This window comes from Boleophthalmus pectinirostris, unplaced genomic scaffold (genome assembly GCF_026225935.1).
Source record: "Boleophthalmus pectinirostris isolate CB_2022bp ecotype Guang Dong unplaced genomic scaffold, ASM2622593v1 HiC_scaffold_18, whole genome shotgun sequence".
Taxonomy (NCBI): domain Eukaryota; kingdom Metazoa; phylum Chordata; class Actinopteri; order Gobiiformes; family Gobiidae; genus Boleophthalmus; species Boleophthalmus pectinirostris.
The window spans coordinates 14,677,620-14,699,417 of record NW_026571133.1 but is presented as its reverse complement, the minus strand read 5'-3'; the positions used below and the strand labels follow the sequence as shown (position 1 = coordinate 14,699,417).

The window sequence follows — 21,798 nt, the reverse complement described above, 5'->3', positions numbered from 1 at the left end:
AAACAACTACACTTTGTTATTGATAATTTACACAAAAGGTTCAAATTGCACTAAACTAAAAAACTAAAACTACAAATATGTACCTTAGAGCAGTTTTGCAATGTATGAAACATAAAATGAATATAACATGAAATAAGGCATAGAAAAACATGAATATATCCAAAATAACCTATATATCCAGCTGCTACAATTTCTATATTTAAAAAATAAAATAAATATACTTATTTATATAACAATATCCCTAAATAAACTTTGTTAAGCTTTAAATTTTTTTGACTTGATTATATGAGTTTGGAGATCAATTGACACACAAATCAAAATTGTGATCAAAATTCAATTAATTGCATAGCCTTAATGTTCGCTAACGTGTGCTTTGTGTCTCCATGGTAACTGCTAAACATTTCACACAGAGATATATAAAGAACACCCCATCAGTAGTCAATTACACTTTCACTGGGATCAAATAATACATTTGTTTTGACACAGTTATCTATTAGGTTTCTTTCTTTTCTTTTTTTTTTTTTTTTTTTTATGTAACATATCCTCAATATTTCTTCTATGAAACTGATAAAACTTCACAACTTATTCACAACTTTAAGGACCACTAATGTATAATTTACCTTTTCAATGAAGTCCTCTGTTTATGTTCCCTAACTTCTCCGCTCTATATTGATATTTATCTTTTACCCTCTCATCTTCTCTCCCTCCTCTGTCCCATTACACAGTCAATCGCCCCCTCCCCATCCCAAAAAACGCCCCTGGCTCTGTCCCACTTACCCCCCCACAGAGATAAAGAGCTAATTGAAAATGCCTTTGCTAATTAACCTTCTCCAGACTGAAGGTATTTATAACCCCTGCGTTTTGATGGAGCAGCGCAGCACAGAAAGACAGCCCGTGGAGGTGGACTGTGCAAGAAAAAAAAGAGAATTAATTTTCAAAGCATTTTAGTAGAATGTGTAGGAAGAGGTTTAGTGATGGTTTTATGATGATTTCTATGGGGCTGTGCACAGTGCATTTGAATATCAGCATGTGCAAATTCAGATGACAAACGCTGATTAGACTGGGGCTTGAGTGCTTGGCTCCTGCTCACTGTTTGTACTGTGTATGCCAGAACAGTAGTACTCAAATCAGAGTAACAAATGGTGCAGTTAAGTAGTGGCACAAATGTTCAATACGGATACAATTTGTTATATTTGTCTTTCTATTCTTTATTTGTGATTGTGACTTTCATAAATGTAAACTATTTTCTGTTTATGACTTCTTGTATATAGCTTTATTTTGAATTTGTTATTAACATTCATATTTTGCTTGTTATAACATATTTCGATGTGTGAGCGACTTTGTCTAAATGACTTCCCCTGTGGATCAATAAAGTTTGTCTAAGTAAATATAAACATGAAATAATGCTCCATTCACATGGATGCACACACAAATGAATGCTGAAACCAACCCGTTGTAAAAGTAAATATAATAATTATTTCACGATATTTCTTTTATCTAGTCTTGTCAGCAGTATCATGTAAAAGAGGATGTTCAGTTTGCTCGGCCAGCTAGAACCACACACTTCAGTGGGGTGCCAGTTGCAAAAACTGTCATTTTGTCCTTAGGCAAGGCACTACACCCACATTGCCTAGTATGAAAGTGGTGTGTGCGTGAGTGATGGTGGTGGTCAGAAGGGCCGATGACAGCCATGCTTCCAGCAGTCTGCCCCAGGGCAGCTGTGGCTGAAATAGTAGATTATCACCTCTGTGTATGGAGTAAATTAATAATGATCTGTAAAAGCATCTGTGTGACATATGTCTGTGAAAAGCGCTATATAAATAAACATTTATTTACTTACTTACTTACACTTTGACAATACTTTACAAAGACGGGTGAATCTGGAGCTATATCTGATCTCTGCGATTTCGGGGGCATGATTGACAGGCGAATTAACCAATCAGAGAGACGTGTGCTCCATTCGCATCAAAAACAAACATGGTGGTTTACATGTAGAAAAGGAGGAAAAAGACAACATAAAGGACTGAGAAACAGCATGGATTCATGTGCTACAAATTTGCAGCTGTGGTTGGATTGCCTCACGTTTTGAATGGAGTTTTTTCAAGCTCTGTGGCCTGGTTCCAGTTCCTTCTGGTTTCGAACAGTATGAAGACGGGGCTGGCTGGTCAGGCAAATGTTCAGTGGTCACTAGAACTAAGCAAGCTCAGATGCCAGTTTTACACATTACATATTATCTAAAATAAAATGGCTGATAGTATGAGCACTGAACACCACATCTACTAATTATATGTCTATGGTGTCATAGCATTATTCAAGCAAAGGTGACAAAGGTGACAAAGGTTGAATAGACATCGACAGGTATAGACTCAGGGGGAGCCTACCTAGATCACAATTTGTATTGTGTACTAGACCGTTTAAAGGTCCTATATTATACAAAAGACTCTTATGAGCTTTAAGGCATGTTACAATGATGTTACCTCATCAAAAACATATTTATTAAACAGATTTATTAATCTGTCTGCATCTCCAAAGCTCAAAATGCGTGTTTTCTTTCTGAGAGAACACTCTGGATATGTTTTTGATGAGGAAATTTTATAATATAGATCAGACAAAAGCGTAATATGGGCCTTTTAAAGAATATGAGTGATCACTAGCTTTAGCATACAGTGTCGAGTAATTATAACATTCATCTTTTTTCATGTCTGGGTGTCCTGTTTTTCTTTCTTTTTTTTCTTTAAATACACAATAGGTGCAGGTTGGGTACTCTTTTGACAGAAATTATAGGCATAATATATGGCCAAATGGAAAGTAGAAACTGAAAGAATGAATGTCATGTGTCTCTTCTTCACCTTAAATCCTTTCTTGAACTCCATTTGAGAGGAAGCTATTACCTACAATTGATGATCTTTGAAAGTAGCTGTGGTTTCTAAGCAACAAAGAGCAACGGGTGGCAAAAAAGACAATAGAGGAGAAAAAAACATTAAATGAATTAGCCTACTCAATTGAATTTACAGATTGCTACGGTAAAATGGTTCATATAGACCTTGAGGTCAAATGTAAAAAAATATATATATGCATAACACATGGAATGACATTTGAAACTTGAAATTTATATCACGTTTAATTGATCTTGTGGGTATTTGGGGACTTTAAAAGACAAATAATTGAGGTGCAAATACAAAGAGATGGTTTGATCCCAGCTCCAACAAGTGCATGCACTTGTTATGTCCTTGGGCAACACACTTTGCCTGTATGAATATGGTAATAGAGTATGTGATTGAAATGGTGATTGGAAAAATTTCACATTTGTGGATTTGTTGGTCTTTTCTAAAATGTGAATTATCTGCAGTGATCTTTTTTTCAGTCCTCCTGACATTGAAATAAAATAGCATCTTTTCCTTAAGCTTAGATCACATATTTGTGTTACATATAGATGTAAATAAAAGAAAATACTGATGTCCTGAAACCGATATCCAGCAAATGTTGGATTGAATATGTAATTATGTAATTGTAATGTATTAATATCAAACTAAATCTAGTGCAATAAGTTGATGATGATGATAATAATATTCATTATACTGAGAAGCCTTAGTTCCAAAAAAGCTGTGTTACAATGAAAGCAAAAATATATAATACAAAAATTGAATGTGAGGCCAAAATTTGTAATAATAAATAATGTCACCTTCTCGTCTCATTCTTGTGGAACAAATCTGGTGTCTGATCTGGTCTGGTGGGAGTTGTGTCTCGCCCCGCCCTTCTGTGCACGTGATGTAACTGAACCTGAGTGAATGCCAGTGAAGTGACTCTATGTGTCCATCAGCAGAGCTTCAGATGCGAAGAGGAGACAGTTCAGGTTTCTGCGTTTACACTGGACCTGTCCCGTATGAGGCTGGGGGGTCTGGGGTACAGTTACAGTCTGCGCCCCCCCTCTGCGCCATCTCAACTCTGTGGATCAAGTCTGACTCTACTATACAATATGAGGAGTTAGAGGAACTTAGACGATATGAATTTGGTGTCTAGTGAAGTTGCCAGATTGTCTTTCTTTTGAAAACTGTTCAGTCTATTGGTCATTTTCAGTCTATTCTACCACTAGGAACTATATATATAGCCATTGTGGAAATGGAAACTGTTGAGATGTTTTTGAGCAATCTCCCAGGAGTCAATGACAGTGTAGCCCTTCACTAGTCCTAGAGTGATTCAGTGTAGAAAAAATTTCATCGGTGGTCATTTGAACTCATCTGTTTTGGCAAATAAAGACATTTCGACTCCCATCCAGAAGTCATTTTTAATCAACGGTGTTGGCTTGAAGCACTGGGAATTTATCCTACTCTAAGTAACTAAGTCCAACCCTAAAGGGAGGAGTTTTAGAGCCCAGGAGCCTTAGTTCTCTGCAAAGAAAGATGAACTCTCAGCACTGTTGCTATGACAATTAACAATTAAAATATCTTCATCAATTTATTTCAGCACATTTTGTCCTTTTCACTTAGAATTTCTTGTATGAACTGTTAAATTGCACAGAGAAGCTCTACACTGTCCATTTGCAAACCCACCAATGTGAAATTATGGTAATCATTATCAGAAGGTGGGCAAGAATAGCATTAAAATCAAGGCTGATGAGTCACTTGCTTAGATACAGTAAATATATTATGTTCCTATCAAAATGATCTCACATGTTTTATTAGGAACAGGCTGTGAAGTGAATAATTATGCTCAGGGCTGTGCTTTAGAGGAAATACACAGAAGTGACATTCATTTTTTATAGCCCAACTGTTTGGCAATATGGTTCAGTGAATCACATTCAAATCAGTGCTATAGACTGCTGTTATGTGTTATGGTATTGTTATTATATAAGTGCAGAGTGGACAGATATTTTTTACATATTTGACAGTTGAGTTTATGGAGGAGTATTTACAGGGCCCATGCGCTGTTTTCTGATCTTTGTTATAATAATGTTTCCTCATCAAAAAACATACTTGGTTTTGTGTTTTGCTTCATTCACACATGGTAAACACAGATCCTAGATATTTAGGCTGTGGTCTTGTCTCAACACTTTGTTCTACCTTGTGATGTCACAGGGCAGTACAGGAAGTGCACCACAATGTTTTTAAGCTCTATACACCTTCACTAGAATCATTTGGATCATTTCAGGCCTGAAATTGCCAGTCTCTGCTAAACAACCGTAAAAGATAGCTGTTAACTTGAAAACTATTGCTTCATTACATCACAAGGTGAAACAGAGCATTTTGAGCTTTTGAGATGTAGACAGAGTAATAATAAAGGATTACTCAAACATACGTGGTTTCAACAAAACACAACTCCAGGTATGCTTTTTATGAGGTAACAGCATTATAACATGGCTCAAAGCTAACAAGACCTTTAAGATTTAGCTTGTGTAAGCTGATGTTACATGCGCATCACGTGTCATGAATGTATCTGAAAATAACATTATTATTAATTTATGTAAATGATTCTGTGTTTTTCAGGTAAAACCTCACGGGCCCAGCTTCACTCGGCTCCATGCTCCATGGCCAGTGCTGTGCAGAGAGGCAGAGTTTCTCAAAATTAAAGTCCCGACAAAAACAGTAAGAATTTTTATATGATTTATCTTCTTCTTTATTTAAAAAGGACTTTCTCAATTGGTGGGATGGGAACCCAAAGCTGGGAAAAAAGTGGAAGTGGAAATGAGTTAGCTCTACTGTGCATGTTTGTTATCTAAGATTTGTTAATGATAAGGGATTATTGTTAGTAAGGTCGGGGGAATTTGACACAATCACATCTAAATGTTAAGAACTATTAAAAAAGTAAGTATTAGATATTTGGAATGGTTGGGTTATAAGTAAAGATATCAAACAAAGTTAAAACATATTTCAGTTGATTAGACTGGTCTACTTGTCAGCTGGTGTTGCCATGACAGTTCAAATAAATGATAAATTGTGTTTTAGCTTTTTTAAATCTTGCATGTGGTTGCATTACTTCCCTCAGAGCTATGACCTGAAGGAGGAGAGTGGCTTCAGTACCAGTATGAGCACTGTGTGGAGGAAACTCAACCAGCCCTTTCAGCCCAGAGTCCCACATGAGCACGGCCGCATCAAACTCCTCTCCCACTGCTTCTCCAGGGACAAACTGCACCTGTAGGGATCAACTGCACTATTACTGCTCTATATGTCTCATGGCCTTTATTAACAGCAAGCAGAAGGATAGACCAGTAATGTATTTGGCTAAAATTATTATAATTATAGATTAGCCTCACTCATCATTAAACTCCAGCTTTATTTTTGGTGTAAATATGTCCAAGAAATGTACATATATTTTTTTTCCCAGATACAACATCACATCCAAAGACACATTTTTTGACAATTCCACAAGAGGCCGAATAGTAAGTTTTGTGCACAAAGCTTTTCCATTCTTTGCTACTTGCTGTCCTGTTGCTGTCTTGTATTAATTTAGTATTTCTTACCTATTTCTGTTTTCAGGTGTATGAGATCCTGAGAAGGACAGTGTGTGTGCGAACCTGCCAGACCATAGGTAAGCACAATTTTTACCAAAAAAAAATAAACCACTTTGTATCTCTTCCCTTCACTGGTGTTTGTGTATAGCTGTGTAAAGGTTAAGGTTAGCTTAATTTCACCTATTGGTGGTGTGTTTTTGAACATACTGGGTCCAGCCTGACTGTTCCTGGAAACACTCTCCTCTCATTAACACATCAAAATCCTACAACAGGGGCTCCTCTGGGAACAGCTTCAGTGCTCCAGTCTGAACAGTGACGCATCTCTTCACTGCTCCCTCATTCATTACACCTGTACAGCCAGTTAAATGAGATCATTATGTTGGGTATTTGCATTGTTTTTTCTATGGTGACTAAGTGGAGACAAGTGCAGTGCAGTCAGAATTAGGGAGATTCCATAAATTTCTTTCACAACAATCTATAGACCATTATTATTTAATACAGATGAGACAATAGCCTTGCTGTGGATGAAATATCACTTTTTGGATATTTCAAGTTAATCAATAACTGAATAACGGAAAACAGAAAACAACCAATGGAATGATGTCATTATCCCAGAAGGGGGACAAGAGACAGTTTTCCCCATTAATGACATGGTGTTTTCATATCAAATATCTAAAATTATAATTAACAGATAATTTACTACAATTTCAATTAATGTCTATTCCATGAAACTTGCTTTTACAACACAAATCTGCATTTTAACAATATTCGCTTTACCTGCCACCTGTCTGTATTAAATATTATTGGCATGTTGTGAAGTCTTCTGAGACCTAGCAATTGTGTTTTTGTAATAGCAAAATAGCTCTTCGGCTTATCTAATGCTGGGCCACAGGGATAAATGTAGAGAATCCCAGACACCCATCACTCCACAAAACAAGGAATACTGAGACATTTCCAGGTCCAACCCTGGAGGTATAGACCATCGTAGTTCATCTTTGTGGTGAGATGTACCTGCGTGGAGGAGCAATGGCTGTACTTTGAGTTCATTCCAAGGGGATGATCTCCATACCCTTGTCCCCCAGTGCCTGTTTCAAGGGTATGGGTACTGCTCTTTGTTTAACCTGGCTTTGACCTGGTTTAATGTGACAGTTCAGACAGTTTGGACTTGAATATAAGAAACATGGGTTACAAATGCTTTACAACTGTGTATACATGTCCATGTTTCAGTTTTCAATCATTCAACCAATATTGTAGTTCAAAAATAGCAGATGAATTTCGACATGTTGGGTTGGTACATTACAAGCAGCCCTTTTCTAAATCAGATAAGGTTTCATGTCCTCCCTCTGTGTTGTCCTCCTGTGAGTGGCAGAAGGCACTGCCCGCGGCTCTGGCATCGCTGCAGGGAGAGCACAGAGCAGCACAGCTCATGACCTCTATTTTCAACATTTGGACTGAAGCAGATCCTCCAGGACCCTCCACAAGTGGGTCACACTTCTTGGGTCAGCCTCAGATTGAAGCTCGGCCTTCTGGGAATTGTGGTTGTTTCTAGGCGGCAGAGGGAACAGTCCTTGAGCAAGTGGTTTTAATAGACCAGTTCATTTTCTCAATCTATATCTATGTGGAAATAGTATAGACATTCAACATAAAAACATATCAGTACAAAAAACAATTATTATTAGTTTAAAATAAGAGAAGATTTATCACCTTTCAACACATCCTGTGCATTAGATTATATTATTCTCTCACCACAACTGTGCTGGGTCAGACTGACGAAAGTGAGGCTGTCCATCTGTGATTAGATCAGGAATTCTCAAGGTGGTGTTGCTGCAATAATGTAGACAGTACTATTCATGTGTTGCAATAACTGCACTGTTTGAAAACCTCTCTTTTCAGAACTGAAATAGTTTGTCGTATTGACTACACTGTATAATATGCATTTATGTTTTCTTATATACTTTGTATTATATTTCTGCAGGTATTAGTTCTCTGATTGCTAAAGGCGTGTATGATGCTGCCTTCCCTCTTCATGATGTAAGTTTTTTAAAGTTATTTATTTTTTATGTTTTATCTATGCTTCATGGAGTTCAATGCCCTGCTCATATTTGTCTTTTCTTTTGTTTCCAGGGTGATTACAAGGTCATAGGTCATCTCGAGGAGAGGAACGACAGACAGGTACACTTTCTTTACAATGCTTCTCCTATTTCACTGTAGCCACATCTCCCTAATTTGAAAACTTCTTTTAAACATAAGACAAGATAAGATAATCCTTTATTGTCTCCCATGGGAGAAATTTGTCTTGGGACAGGGGATACAACACAACACAAAGCACCACATAAACACCACCATATTTTTGCACTTCTGTTTTTAAATGTAATTTTCATTGCTTAACAAACCACATTTTTATTTATTTATGTATTTTCCTCCAGAAGTATTCTCTTAAAAATATGTTTTCCAAGCCAAACCAAAGTGTATGTGTGCAGTTGTTTTGAAGGCAATGCTCAGACCTGTCAGTTTTGTGGCTCTTAAAGGGACATGGTTTTGATGTGAGCGTTCCCTCCTCCTTGCTGTCATCTGAGGGCGTAATCACAACATGAGTCACCGCTCACAATCACATACACAGCATTATGACTGCACAGACCTGTCACATCTACACAGGGGGCTGGGCTACGACAAGGGGCTCTGCTTTGACTCTCAAAATACATTGCAAAACAAGTTGGAATTGGAATAATTTCGTAATAATCAGGCAGAGGGTCGACCACCAAATTGTCTCCATGGAGATGTTACTGCTTTGTCTGGAATGTTCCTCAGTATGCCATAAAATGTATCTAGCTTACGTTAAGTGAAGTACAGGTACTTTTATTGCTCAAAAATAGCTTTAAACATGCATTCTCATTGTCAACAGAGTTGCCTCTCCATAGATCTGACCTGTAACTTGGCCTCATAGTGTCACCCTCAACCAGGAAAGTTACATGTTGCATCTTTAAAGGCACGAATCTTGTGTAAGTCTTTTGCCAGTTCCATGTTTGGATTGCAAAAGGACACAGCATAAATCAAAATATTAATGCATAAAATAAAGGTTTTGTATTGTTATTTGGACACGAGAATAGTTTTGCTTATTTTGTAATCAGAGTTGCCTTGAGAAGTGGTTGCTTTCTTCCTATGGGATTTTCAACCACCACCAATTACTTCCCATAAATTTAAGATGTAGGTATGACTTGTCTTGCGTAAGGACATAACAGCAGTAGATCTATGGCTGGCAATGTCTAAATGTTGTGTGTGAGTAAATGTTTGGTGAGGGTAATGTGGGGCCCATAGGCGCAGATTGGCAGCCATGTTTCCTTCAGTCTTGGGCAGCTTGGGGATCTGGAAAAGCACTATATGGGTCTAATACTTTATGTTCTTTTATATTAATACAACATGCAATGCCCAGTTATACAAAATGCCAAGCTGACAGTAGACAAAGAATGAAAGTCTGGGCTCCAGACCAGCTCCAGTGCTCAGGTTAAACTGGTGAAATCCTCCCACATTAACTGTCACTGTTTGGCCTCAGGTCCTACATGAAGAGTGGGCCCGATACTCCGCCTTCTACAAGTACCAACCAATCGATCTGGTCAGGTAAAGTGCGGACAATTCATGAATGAATGAATATGCTCTGTGCTTTAGGAAAAATAGATCAAAACAAGTAACAGTGGTAAAAATAAGTAAACCTAGTAGTGATTAGTGTTGAAATAGTTTTTTAAATGGTACTGTGTATGTGTGTTTGTATTTCAGAAAGTATTTTGGGGAGAAGATCGGCCTGTACTTTGCGTGGCTTGGTGTCTACACTCAGCTGTTGATACCGGCGTCCATAGTGGGAATCATTGTGTTTGGATACGGAGTCGCGACGCTTGACACGAATATCCCCAGGTCAGAGGAACTGAAACTACACTTTTATTAGCAGGATGGGTTCTTGTAAGACAGGTGGCTAATCCAGTCGGTCATAAATAGAACATTTTAAATGAAATACATTATTAATATTCATATTAAAATGTTAAAAAATTATTTTTGAACAAATTAAGTCATTAAATCAACTTTAGTTTCAGTGTCATATCAGCAGACTTGTACAGCTGAAACACCACATTGACCAAGTTATACCCCAAAGTGAGCAAAAAATAAAAAATAAAAATAAATAAATAAATGAATAATTGAATTCTTAGAAAAAATAAAATTAATCCACCACTATTTTACTGGCGCTACATATGCATTGGACATGTTGCTATCAATAAATGGTGACATTTAAAAGTACACACTCACAACATGTTGGTCTAACAAGTGCGCTCTTGGCCAAAATATTTCAAAATCTGTAGGAGTTGTCTCAATCTGTGCAGTTACATACAAGAAGAGAAGTTTGAAATGTCTTTGGCAATGTTTTGCCTGCAGATTTGTGTGCTGTGTTTCATAGCTATTCTCAGTGCATTATATAAACATTTTCTTTTCTTTCAATCTTAATTCCATCATAGATAAATATTGTGGTGGATGTTTTGATCTTATAATAATTATAATAAGACTTGTCTTCTTTGGCTTATGAATTTAATACATGTTATAATAATTATAAACATACTATACCTGGAACTGGGTTTTGTTTTATTCATGTGTGTTTGAGTGACTCTTTATTATTAGTTTGGCTATATCTCCAAAGCAAAAAAAAAAAAAAAAAAACAACAAAAAAAACAACAATAAAAATAAAAAAATTACTTTGTATCATCTTGTGATCTTATGAAGCGGTAGTTTTAAAGTTAACCGCTACCTTTTACCTTTAGTTCAGTAAAGATGGGCAGTTCCAGGACTGAAATCATCTGAATGATTCAAGTGAATTTAAAAACACAGTGGAGCACTTCCTGTACATGACATCACAAGGTGGAACAGAGTGTTTTTAAATTGAATAGCTTAAAAATAGCATAATATAAGCCCTTTAATGTTGAAAAATACACAAGTCACTAGGTACACAATTTGATCACCACTTTGTATATACTTTAAAATACTTCTCTGTCATGAAGTTATACAGAAATATTGCCCTTAGATACTACAGAGGAAGGGCCCATTGGATTTTCCTGTATTGTTAGCATTACAGCTGTGAGTGGGCGCTCTCTGTCAGGAGTCATAAGGTTTCTGCCCACACTTCACATGAATGGGGTCAAAGAGAGGCACTTCTTTTGTCATTACACATTCACATCTATTCATCGGTAATAAAAACGATCTTATTTCATTTCCAGGAAAACATTAAGTCAGCTGTGTGATAATGTCAGTGCAAGGGCCATATGTGAATTAATTTGATGCTCTGGTGATGGTCAAAGGGTTATGTCAATATAAGATAAGCATATAAAATAGCTGGGGTGTGGTGGTTGAGTGCAAGCAAACAAATTCATTCTCCTCATCAGTTTACATATTGAGAACAATAATTGGCCCTGCAGACATGATCTATTAATATCTGATAATGAAGATAATAACATTTCAAATAATGATTGGATAAATAATTTAATAGCGAATGCAAGGGGCCTGAATGCTACTGTGGTCTTAACTCTTGCCTGTATATCTCGCATTGTTTGTGTAGGAGGAATACAGAATGGCTGGTGGTTGGTGGAGAAATCAATGTATTTCTTATATTAGACTTACACGAGTATAATGTAACACAGGGACTATTACGGTTCATTTATTTAATGGTAATGTTGCAGCCCAATGTTGTGTGCTTTGTTTGATGTATTTAGGCCCTTTTAGCACAGTTGTGATGGGTTGCAAAAAAGTGATATTATTATTGTGAGAGTACTAAAATAGGAGATAGTTATTTGTGTTATTTTTCCCAAGCCCTCTACTTCATTATAGTACTAATTAGGGATAGGATGAGTCACAATTTCAACAACGTAAGATCACTGTAGCACTGCTTTTTGGAACTACAGCTTGTGACTTTTTTTCCAAACATAGAAAAAAACATTTTGTAGCAATTTGATCAATATCTTGTGACTGGCATATAACCCACTAGCCACCCCATTCCAAACAGGAAGTGAGCAGAGGGACACTTCCGGCTTGAAAAATGGCACTCTTTTCTCTGTAACTGCCTCGTCATTTTTGTCTTAAAATGTCTGTAATAACCAGCTCTGCATGATCCTGGTGTTTTGTTTTTTGCTATTTTGTACATAAATAAATTTCTACTCCTAATATTGAACTTGGCTATAAGTACTAACCTCGTGAGCTCATTTAACTGGAGCCTAACGTTATGGGCAGGCCCGTCGGCAGAAATTTGAGGGCCCAGGGCAAGACACCTTACATGGGACCCCTCTAATATACCTGAATAGGGAGAGAGTCAAATTCTGAGCCCCTAAGACCTTGGTGCCTGTCCCCCCCGGTCGACTCCCCTGGCTATGGGCAACATTACACTTCCCTAGTCCACTTTTTTATACATTATATGGATGGCGGAGAATCTTGTCCCATTCCAAGTACTAAACTTTTACTGAAAACACAAAATTTTGCCTTAATGTCTTCCTCCTCTCCTGTTCACTGGAGCCTGCCTAGAGTGATATTATTCAACATGTATTTACTAGGGCCGGGCATGTTAATTTTGCATTAACTAATTAATTAATTATCGCCGACAATAATTTTAACGCCTTTAACGCAGGTTTTATCGCGATTAATCACACTCAAACTTCTGCGATTAATGCTTTTAATATTTTTTATTTTGCCTAACCCTAGTATTTACAAACCTTGTTCTTGTCTCTGGTTTTAGTTTGGAGATGTGCGATGATCGTCTAAACTTCACCATGTGTCCTCTCTGTGACGGGGCATGTGATTATTGGAGACTGAGCACAGCCTGTGGCACGGCCAGAGCCTCGCACCTGTTTGATAACCCTGCTACTGTGTTCTTTGCCATCTTCATGTCTCTGTGGGGTGAGTTGGCCCTTTACTATAGTCTGTCAATATAATGCATTAGAGGTGTGAGAATGTGGGATTTTAGTTTTAGGAATATTGTGAAGGAAAAAGAAAACATTACATAGCCATCAAATAGTATGTAAAAACAAATTAAATTTCTTCTTTGCTATAGCCATCAAATAGTTAATTCAGAAATACTCAGCTCTCTCCAGAACTTCCATATACTGTGTCATCCATTTTTATTAAAACAAACCCAATAATTGTTATTATTATTACTTTTTAAATTTTCAGTATTTTCTTATCTGATTCTTCTTCAAAAAGCAGAATTTTTGCTTTTTCAGTCCTGATTTGGCACCAATATTGAATAACTGCAGATTCCTAAGACCAATCAATAGTAGCACAGAGACCTTCCTTGAAATTGAGTTAATCTAGTAACACTGTGGCTATGACATTAGGGATGCACCAGTATTGTATATCAACGCGGATATAACCACCAGTGATATTCTTAACCAATACTCAATCCAGTCTAAACCGACTGTATCGTATATCATACCTTGGAATATGTTTTATATAACCACGTATAACTTTTCAACCATAAAAGATAGAAACTTACTTTTTTGTCTTGAAAAGCTGAGAATTGTAGCTTTCTGAGTATATTTTCAGCATTATTCTACATCACACGCATGTGATAACATTGGGAAAACAAGTGTCCAGTAGGAACTTTTGTTTCCATTTTCTTTCGCCCAAACTTTGCCAAAGAGTAAGTCAAAATGGTCGACTGCTCTAAGTGTCTATGTTTGTAACAGCTGAAAAAGCTGGTATAAGTGCAGTTATTTCTCTTAAATGGCAAATTACGCATCTTGGTCTGCGTAATTGTGCCGCCCTTGCTATTTTTAGATGAAAGTTTAATTTCACTCAAAATGTACAAATACAAATCTAATATACAACCATGGAAATGTGATGCGGCTCTGTGCCCTGGGCCTGACACGAGCTGTTTTCATGACTTGCAACAGTAAAGTCATGGGGCGACTGCACTTTTTTTGTTTTGAGGGCAATAAGGATGTTTTTAATTTATTTACAGACTTGATATTTTGCACTTTTGTAGCTAAGGCCCTAAATTAAGCATTTTTTTTATGTCCAGAAAGTTGTTTATACATGTTTGCTGTGTGTTTTGTATGAAAGAGTGTGACTTTTATTTCATTTGTATTTCTGGTTCTATAGCTTTTATTACAGCCATATGACACAATTTTAGCATGCAGATTGTGAAATAACAGATTGTACTGAAAAAAATGATGTATAACATTTAATTAGTGGGTAAAAGGGGAGCTTTAATAGCAAAATTAAGAAAAAAATCCAGGTGAGGACAAATATACTAAAATTGCCCTGAGATCTTAAACGGTTAATGGTATAGGTAACCCAGAAACAAAATATTGATAATCAAAGTTTTTTTTATAGCAGATCATTTTATTGTGTTTTTGTAGCTGTGCTGTTTCTGGAGCACTGGAAGAGACGTCAGATCAGTTTGAGCTTCAGCTGGGATCTGACGGGGATCGAAGACGATGAGGTAAACACACGCACACACACACAAAACATTGCACAAACATTATGTAAGATGTTTAGTTATTTATTTTACTTTGAAGTTTAAACTATTTATCGACAGTGGCTTGCTTGGAATGTCTGAATTACAGAGTAGATAAACCAAGTTACCATATATTGTATCTATTCATACATTCAGAAACCCTAACCCTAAAAACCCTAAAAATTTGACAAACATGTGACTCTACACTAGTTGCTTTAAGTAATGGTTTCCTTCAGGAACAACCTCGGCCAAAATATGAGAACATTGTCCTTCAAAAGCGACAGAGGAAACAGCAGAAGAAAAAGAAGAAGAAGAATGAGGTATGACTAACTCTGTGGTTTATGTAGCACTATTATTTAGGAGTCCCATCTGCTGCTATTGTCTAAACCTGAGAAATTTGTAACATTTTTCAGGTAAAACACCACTGCCTGTGATATTAGTGTGATAATCTCCATGCTGATTGCTGTAAATCAGGTCACCTGTCTATACACACTTTGCTGCAGACTCGGTACCACCAACCAAACTAACTGGACCAGAGAACACTAAATCTCATTATGGGATTATGGCACAAATCCAAAATGTTCTAAATTAAAAGTGGAGTCTGATCCTTGGCAAGAATTGAAATAGATCTGATGAGGGAACAGTATTGAGTATAAGGCAACACAAGGGCAAGTTAGTATAGAAGTATAGGTTCTGCCTGATTCAAATATATCAGATATTTCTTTGTATTTTCTTATAGTTTCAGTAACGTAGTATAGAGCGTTCGCTATCCACTTGTCTGAACATGTTATTGCTTTGTCTAGAATGTTCCAAAGAATCAGATTAAACTCAGTTACATCTCAGATTTGTGGAGAGGTAACCCTTTTCTGAGTTACATTGTGTGCCTTACCAAAAATACTCACTTATCAATACCAGTTCATCTCAATTGTTGTCTAAATGAATAGAAAGTAAAAGTCATTATTTGTCCAGCTGTGTTTATTTGCAGTAATGGGTTATTGAGCAGGATGCAATCATTTCTAGGAATGATCCAGAGTTAGGATTTCTAGGAATGATCCAGTGACTGACAGCAGGAGTCATTTGATGCACTGTTGGTTGTAAAGTGATATTGTGTCAATGTTGATGATCACATTTGATATACCTATGACTCTGGTGAAAATGTTTTATACTAAAGAACTTTTACCTCTGAGCCTTTTTACCTGAGCTAAATTGAGATGGATGGAAAATCATTGCATGTGATTCTTTTATTACTTTATCAGTTAATGACGTACTACCTGACAATTTCCAATCCTGCATGATCTCGAGAGCTAAGCCTGGGGTGGGCCTGGTTAGTACTTGGATGGGAGATTGCCGGGAACAGCAGGTGCCGCGATGGGGCAGCAGTGGCTCTAGTGCATCCTCTGACTGTTGTGATCTTGTCTTATATGAAAATAGGCCTGTGATGAACACATTTTGAAGCATGGTATATTTCTACAGAGATAGACTCCGATAACAATAATATTAAAATGAAAAAAAAAAAAGCATGATAGTCCCAGTAAATCAATTTTTAAATAGACAGTATTATTAAAATGTTTGAGATGCAACAAATGATGAGCCATAGAATTTATTTATTCTACTCTCTACAGCTCAAACCTTACGTTATTACATAAAAATAACTAAAATCTCACCACCATTGTACACATGATAAATATTGAACCCCAAAATATATTGTTCCAGCTTTCATATATTTAACAATGAGCCGATATAGTAATTATCGTGACAGACCTATATCAAAGTGGTAGTGAGTGATTATTAGTAGTAGTTGGAGAGGCCAAAAGTGCAGTTCCTTGCCTCCATTTGTCTCCCTCAGTCTATACCAGGGCAGCTGTGGCTACAGTGGTACAATGGTAACTGCTCAAGTGTGGAGTGAATAAATAATGCACCACAAAATTGTAAAGTGAGGCCAGTCAGGGTCTGGAAAAGAGAATAAAACATAAATTCATTATTATTTCCAGTATCCCTGTCCACTCAGACATATGAATTTCAAATCATTATTGATTTGTTTATCGGAAAAATAAAATCATAATTGAATATTTATCCAAAATGATTCATCCCTGTGTAGTTTATTTTATTTTATATTTTTTCCATTTTGAACCCTTATGCATTGTCACTATGTTTTATTAATCAGTGGACATGTTTTGCAGCAGGAGAAGCAGGAGGATGGGACAGTAACAGGGAAGGACAGGTGGAGACAGAAACTGCTGTCTGCCATGTCTGCTGGCAAACCGGTAACTCCTCCCTCCTACGCCCTAACTCCTCTCCTACCTCCTACCTCCTACTTTCTACTTCCTATCTCCTTCTTTATCCTTCCTCTTTCCTTGCTGCGGGCTATGTCTCTCGTTCTTCTCTTCCTGTCCCATCCTACTGCACAAGACTGCTCAGGTATTCCCACTTTGATGACTGTACCTAAGTTTAGATTCAATAGCATGGCTAAAATCTCTATAATTTCTTCTTTTTTTCACACTTCCGGTTCTATCTCTGCTTTCTCTTTTTATATTAATGAGAGAGAGATTAAAGTCTTAATAATTCACATATGTACTTTGTCTTTTGCCAACTATTTTTGAACATGGCTACACTAGATACACTGCCTCCTTACATTATTGTACTACACTGGGACTGGGCTATTTTAGTGAAGAAAGAAACTGTTCCAACCTACACACATAAGACAGCTATCTTTTAGGATCTCTCAAATCTCAAATAACACAACAGGTTTATTCCTTCAATAAGAATACAAAGACCATATTGTTAAAAGGTCCTATATTATGCAAAATTATTATATTCACACATGTTTGAGTAACCCTGTTTACATCTTTAAAGCTCAAAATGCTCTGTTCCAACTTGTGATGTCTTGTATTTTTTGTTCAGTAGAGAAATCCAAATCCAGGTCTTAAATCATCCAAATGATTCTTGTGAAGGTGTATGGGGTTTAAAAACACAGTGGGGCACTTGCTGTTTTACCACATAACATCATAAAGTGGAACAGTGTGTTTTCTGCTTGAGAGAAGAACTAAAAAAATTATGCAGGAATTGTGTGTTAAACATGTGAATGAAACAAAAAACAGCTCCAGGTATTTTGTGATGAGGAGGCGACATTATAACATTAGATCAGAAAATAGCGTAACATGGACCCTTTAACCTCTCAACTCTTTCATATCATTGAAAAAAGTTTAAAATATTTATGTTTAACAGAGCACCAGCTGTTTTAAGGTTTTTGTCTAGTACTTTCCTTGCCAGGCTGGTGCCACCTAGTGCCTCCGCTCAATTTCATTTCTAGGTCAGAAATCGGAATACTCTAGGAGGTTTGCAAGAACCGTGGAAGTTGTAGAATGCGCACTGGCCAATCAGCATAGAAGCTGACAAATACTTGGACACCACTGAGCTTTCCGGCACATTACATATGTCTCGATCAAATAGCAGTGATTGGTTAAATAAAAAAAGTACCCGCCTACCGTCAAGCGAACGAATCCTAATGCTGCAACGTCAGACGGTTTCCACAAAGTGAATCTGGCTGATGAATCAGGCTAGTATTTTCCCACATCAGAGTAATAATGAGTTATAGAGAGTAAGCATGAGTTATATTATGAATCAAGTCAGTTGGTTCTTAGGCTTGGAAAAAAGTTCATAACTACAGCACAAACTTGCTCTAATCATCACAAATTCAATCATATTTGTGGTAAGATAATATGCAGGGCTCTCCATATTAAATAATCAGCCTCCTGCAGTGATTCAAATTATGGTTCATTTTAGAGATTAGATCAGATTATGAGGTAGATAACCTACTTCTGTGTTCTCAGAGGAAAAGCACTGATTCAGTCTTGGGACTATCACAAACCAGTTTACAGTGGCCTGTGTTTTTTTTTTTTTTTTCCTTTTTGGTTAATGATTTTCAAACAACAACATTTTCAACATTTTAGTGTTACAATTCCTAAAGTAAGATACGATGTCTTTAAATGTAACAGTTGTTTGAGCCCTGTTCTTAATGTACTGTAATTGTTGAAAATGGTTGGTTGGTTTAGATCCCTGTAAGCCTGTCACGATAACATATTTTGATGTTTGATATTCTGCTGAAGAAAATATAGACGATAAACGATAATAGTGAAAGTAATTTATGCCACTGATGCAAAATTCCAAGAGCAGATTTAAACCAAAAAACTATTTGAAATGTACAATATTGTTACAAAAAACTCGAGCTGTAATAGATAAACAGCAGAATGAAACACTTTAATACTTAGTTTGCATTTAACATATTAATTCAACCTTGAACGGCTTATATCTTTTTAAAAAGCAAACCGATAACAAATAAATGTCATAGTAGTGCAAAGAAAAAATCCCCACGATAAACACTGACCCCCCCCAAAATTCCAGCTTTCTTATACTGAATGGCAAGCTGATATAGTAATTATTGTGACATGCCTAAAAAAAAAAAAATAATAATAATAATAATAATAATATATATATATATATATATATATATATATATATATATATATATATATATATATATATATATATATATATATATATATATATATATATATATATCGCATTGGCATTGTGTATTCCTGCTTGATATTGTGGTGTACAAACAGTGTGACCTAAAATCAATAGTGAACGGTGGATTTAAATATAGTGCCCAAAACAGGGAGCGGATGTGGGGTTCTCTAGTATTAAGTGATCATTGCCTTTTATTTAGCTCTAATGGGAGTGTAATGGCAGGTTTCTGAGCCAATGGGAACAGCTGCAAATGAGAGAGAATCAGAGCATCTGGACACATTGTCACAAGTGTTTTTAAAGACAATGTTCTAGTTTTTTCAGTGGTTATAAACTTTGGTGCTTTAGTCTCTTACAAAGACAAAAGAGGAGATGTAGAGGCTAAAAGTACATTAAAGCAACACTGTGTAACATTCCAGATGTGGCATGTACTCTTGTCTATTGAGAGAGATACTTTTTATACCATTACCGTGCAATATTATAGCCACAAAAACAACAAATTTCCATGAACGCAGCAGCAGGAGGCCCAGAGCCAAGTTCACGAGGTAGAATTAAAATAAAGACACAGGCTTTTATTTGACTGTATTTTTTGGCTAAAGAGTTACGGGGTGAGGCTTTAAAGGTGCACTGTGTAACTTGTCTGCCAGAGGGTCTGTCACCTGCTTGTCTCTGTGGAGATGTGCCTAGAATGTTCCACAGTATGGCCATGGAGACTTGCAATACAAATTACAGGTTAGATTTGTGACCCTAATCACAGTAAGAATGGATTTTGAGCAATAAATAACACCTGCAGTTTAATAAATGTAAGACTGTGGTATTAGTTTAATACCATATTGTGGGGAAAAACATCTCCACGTAGACAGACAGGTTGCGGAAAAGTTGAACAGTGCACCATCTGTTCAAGTCCATTTCTTTCACTCTTTGCTAGCATCCAATTGTGAGTTGTTAATAGCCATTCTCACAAGTTACTGTAACTAAACCACAAATAAATAAAACAACCCTTTTTATCTAATGAAGATCTTAGTCCTGATGCAAGATAAATAACTCTAGATTCTAATGTAATGTGATATAGATTGAGGAGGAAAAGGCAGCGTGTTGCGAGTGGAGACTGGAGGAGGGAGGTGAGTAGGAGGAAGCCATGCTGGGCAGGAAGCCAGGGCCAGATTAGCGACTGTCACTATGGAGACACACCAGTCTGTTCATGTGGCCACGATCTGATACCTGAGCCCGACTGGACCCATACAGAGGCACAGCACAATTATACTGATCATATACTATCAAGGTGAATGGGGGGTAGGTTGTAATTATATCAGCATGGAAGGATCTTATAAGTACTTGGTGTAATTTGTGATTACAGTTTGTTTGATTTGAAAGTTTTTGTAGTTTTTTTTAAGGGATGGGAGATAAGACAAAAATATGAATCGAGATATAATATTTTTCCTCATATAAAACCACTTTTTTTTACATGTTATTTTCTATTTAAAACAAATAATAATATGTTTCAATATGCATTTTCTGATTGTAAACATTACTTAAAGGTGCACTGTGCATCTTTTCTTGTGGAGGGTCTGTCACCTACTTGATGTTACTGCTTTGCCTAAAATGTTCCATGGTATGATATCTATTGTTTCTATTTCTCAAAAATACAATAATTGTCTGTGAATAGGGTTGCCTCTCCACAGATCAGACCTGTAACGTAGCCTAGTTGTCTCTCTTTGGATCGATAGGTTTGGTGTCTACAGTGGATACATTCTAGACCAGGGGTGTCCAAACTTTTTTCAACAAGGACCACAAATCTAAACACAGATGAAGCTGAGGGCTGATCGAGGGCCGTAGACTGGTGCTCAATACAGTGAATAATTGAAATATGTGCATGTTTAACACATTAGAATGAACCATCAGTCTTTATTCATGCTAAGAATCAAGATCAAGTTTGGACATGCCTGTTCTAGACAAAGCAAAAACATCTCCATAAAAACACAGACCCTCCACAAGAAAAGTTACACAATGCACCTTTAAACATGACTCAAAACAATGTCTGAACTCTGCTCCTCCAAACCAGATGCTCAGCAGAGGACTGGTTGTGGACCTCTCAATTAAAAAGACCCAAGATGATTAAAAATCTTAATTAATTTAATTGCACATTCCTACATTTTTCTCTTACTCTTAATGTCACATACACTACCAGTCAAAAGTCTGGACTCACCCTCTCATTCAGTGTTTTGTTTATTTTATGCTTACTGCTTTCTACATTTGATTTACATGTACATACAAAAGACATCAAATATATGCAGTAAGGTGTATGGAATTATGTAGCCAAGAAAATAAAAGTAAAATAACTCTA

General features: G+C 36.6%; 1 protein-coding gene across 1 annotated transcript in view; it reads left to right on the top strand.

The window, feature by feature from the left end:
• Nucleotides 1-21,798, top strand: part of ano2b (anoctamin 2b) — a 68,785-nt gene that overhangs the window by 26,148 nt on the left and 20,839 nt on the right. The window contains exons 5-16 of the mRNA XM_055153458.1: nt 5,484-5,582; nt 5,983-6,131; nt 6,322-6,376; nt 6,474-6,525; nt 8,424-8,479; nt 8,573-8,620; nt 9,999-10,063; nt 10,220-10,354; nt 13,206-13,366; nt 14,830-14,912; nt 15,164-15,247; nt 17,108-17,191. Of these exons, the coding sequence (XP_055009433.1) occupies nt 5,484-5,582; nt 5,983-6,131; nt 6,322-6,376; nt 6,474-6,525; nt 8,424-8,479; nt 8,573-8,620; nt 9,999-10,063; nt 10,220-10,354; nt 13,206-13,366; nt 14,830-14,912; nt 15,164-15,247; nt 17,108-17,191 (1,071 nt within the window). The remainder of the gene's footprint in view (nt 1-5,483; nt 5,583-5,982; nt 6,132-6,321; nt 6,377-6,473; nt 6,526-8,423; nt 8,480-8,572; nt 8,621-9,998; nt 10,064-10,219; nt 10,355-13,205; nt 13,367-14,829; nt 14,913-15,163; nt 15,248-17,107; nt 17,192-21,798) is intronic.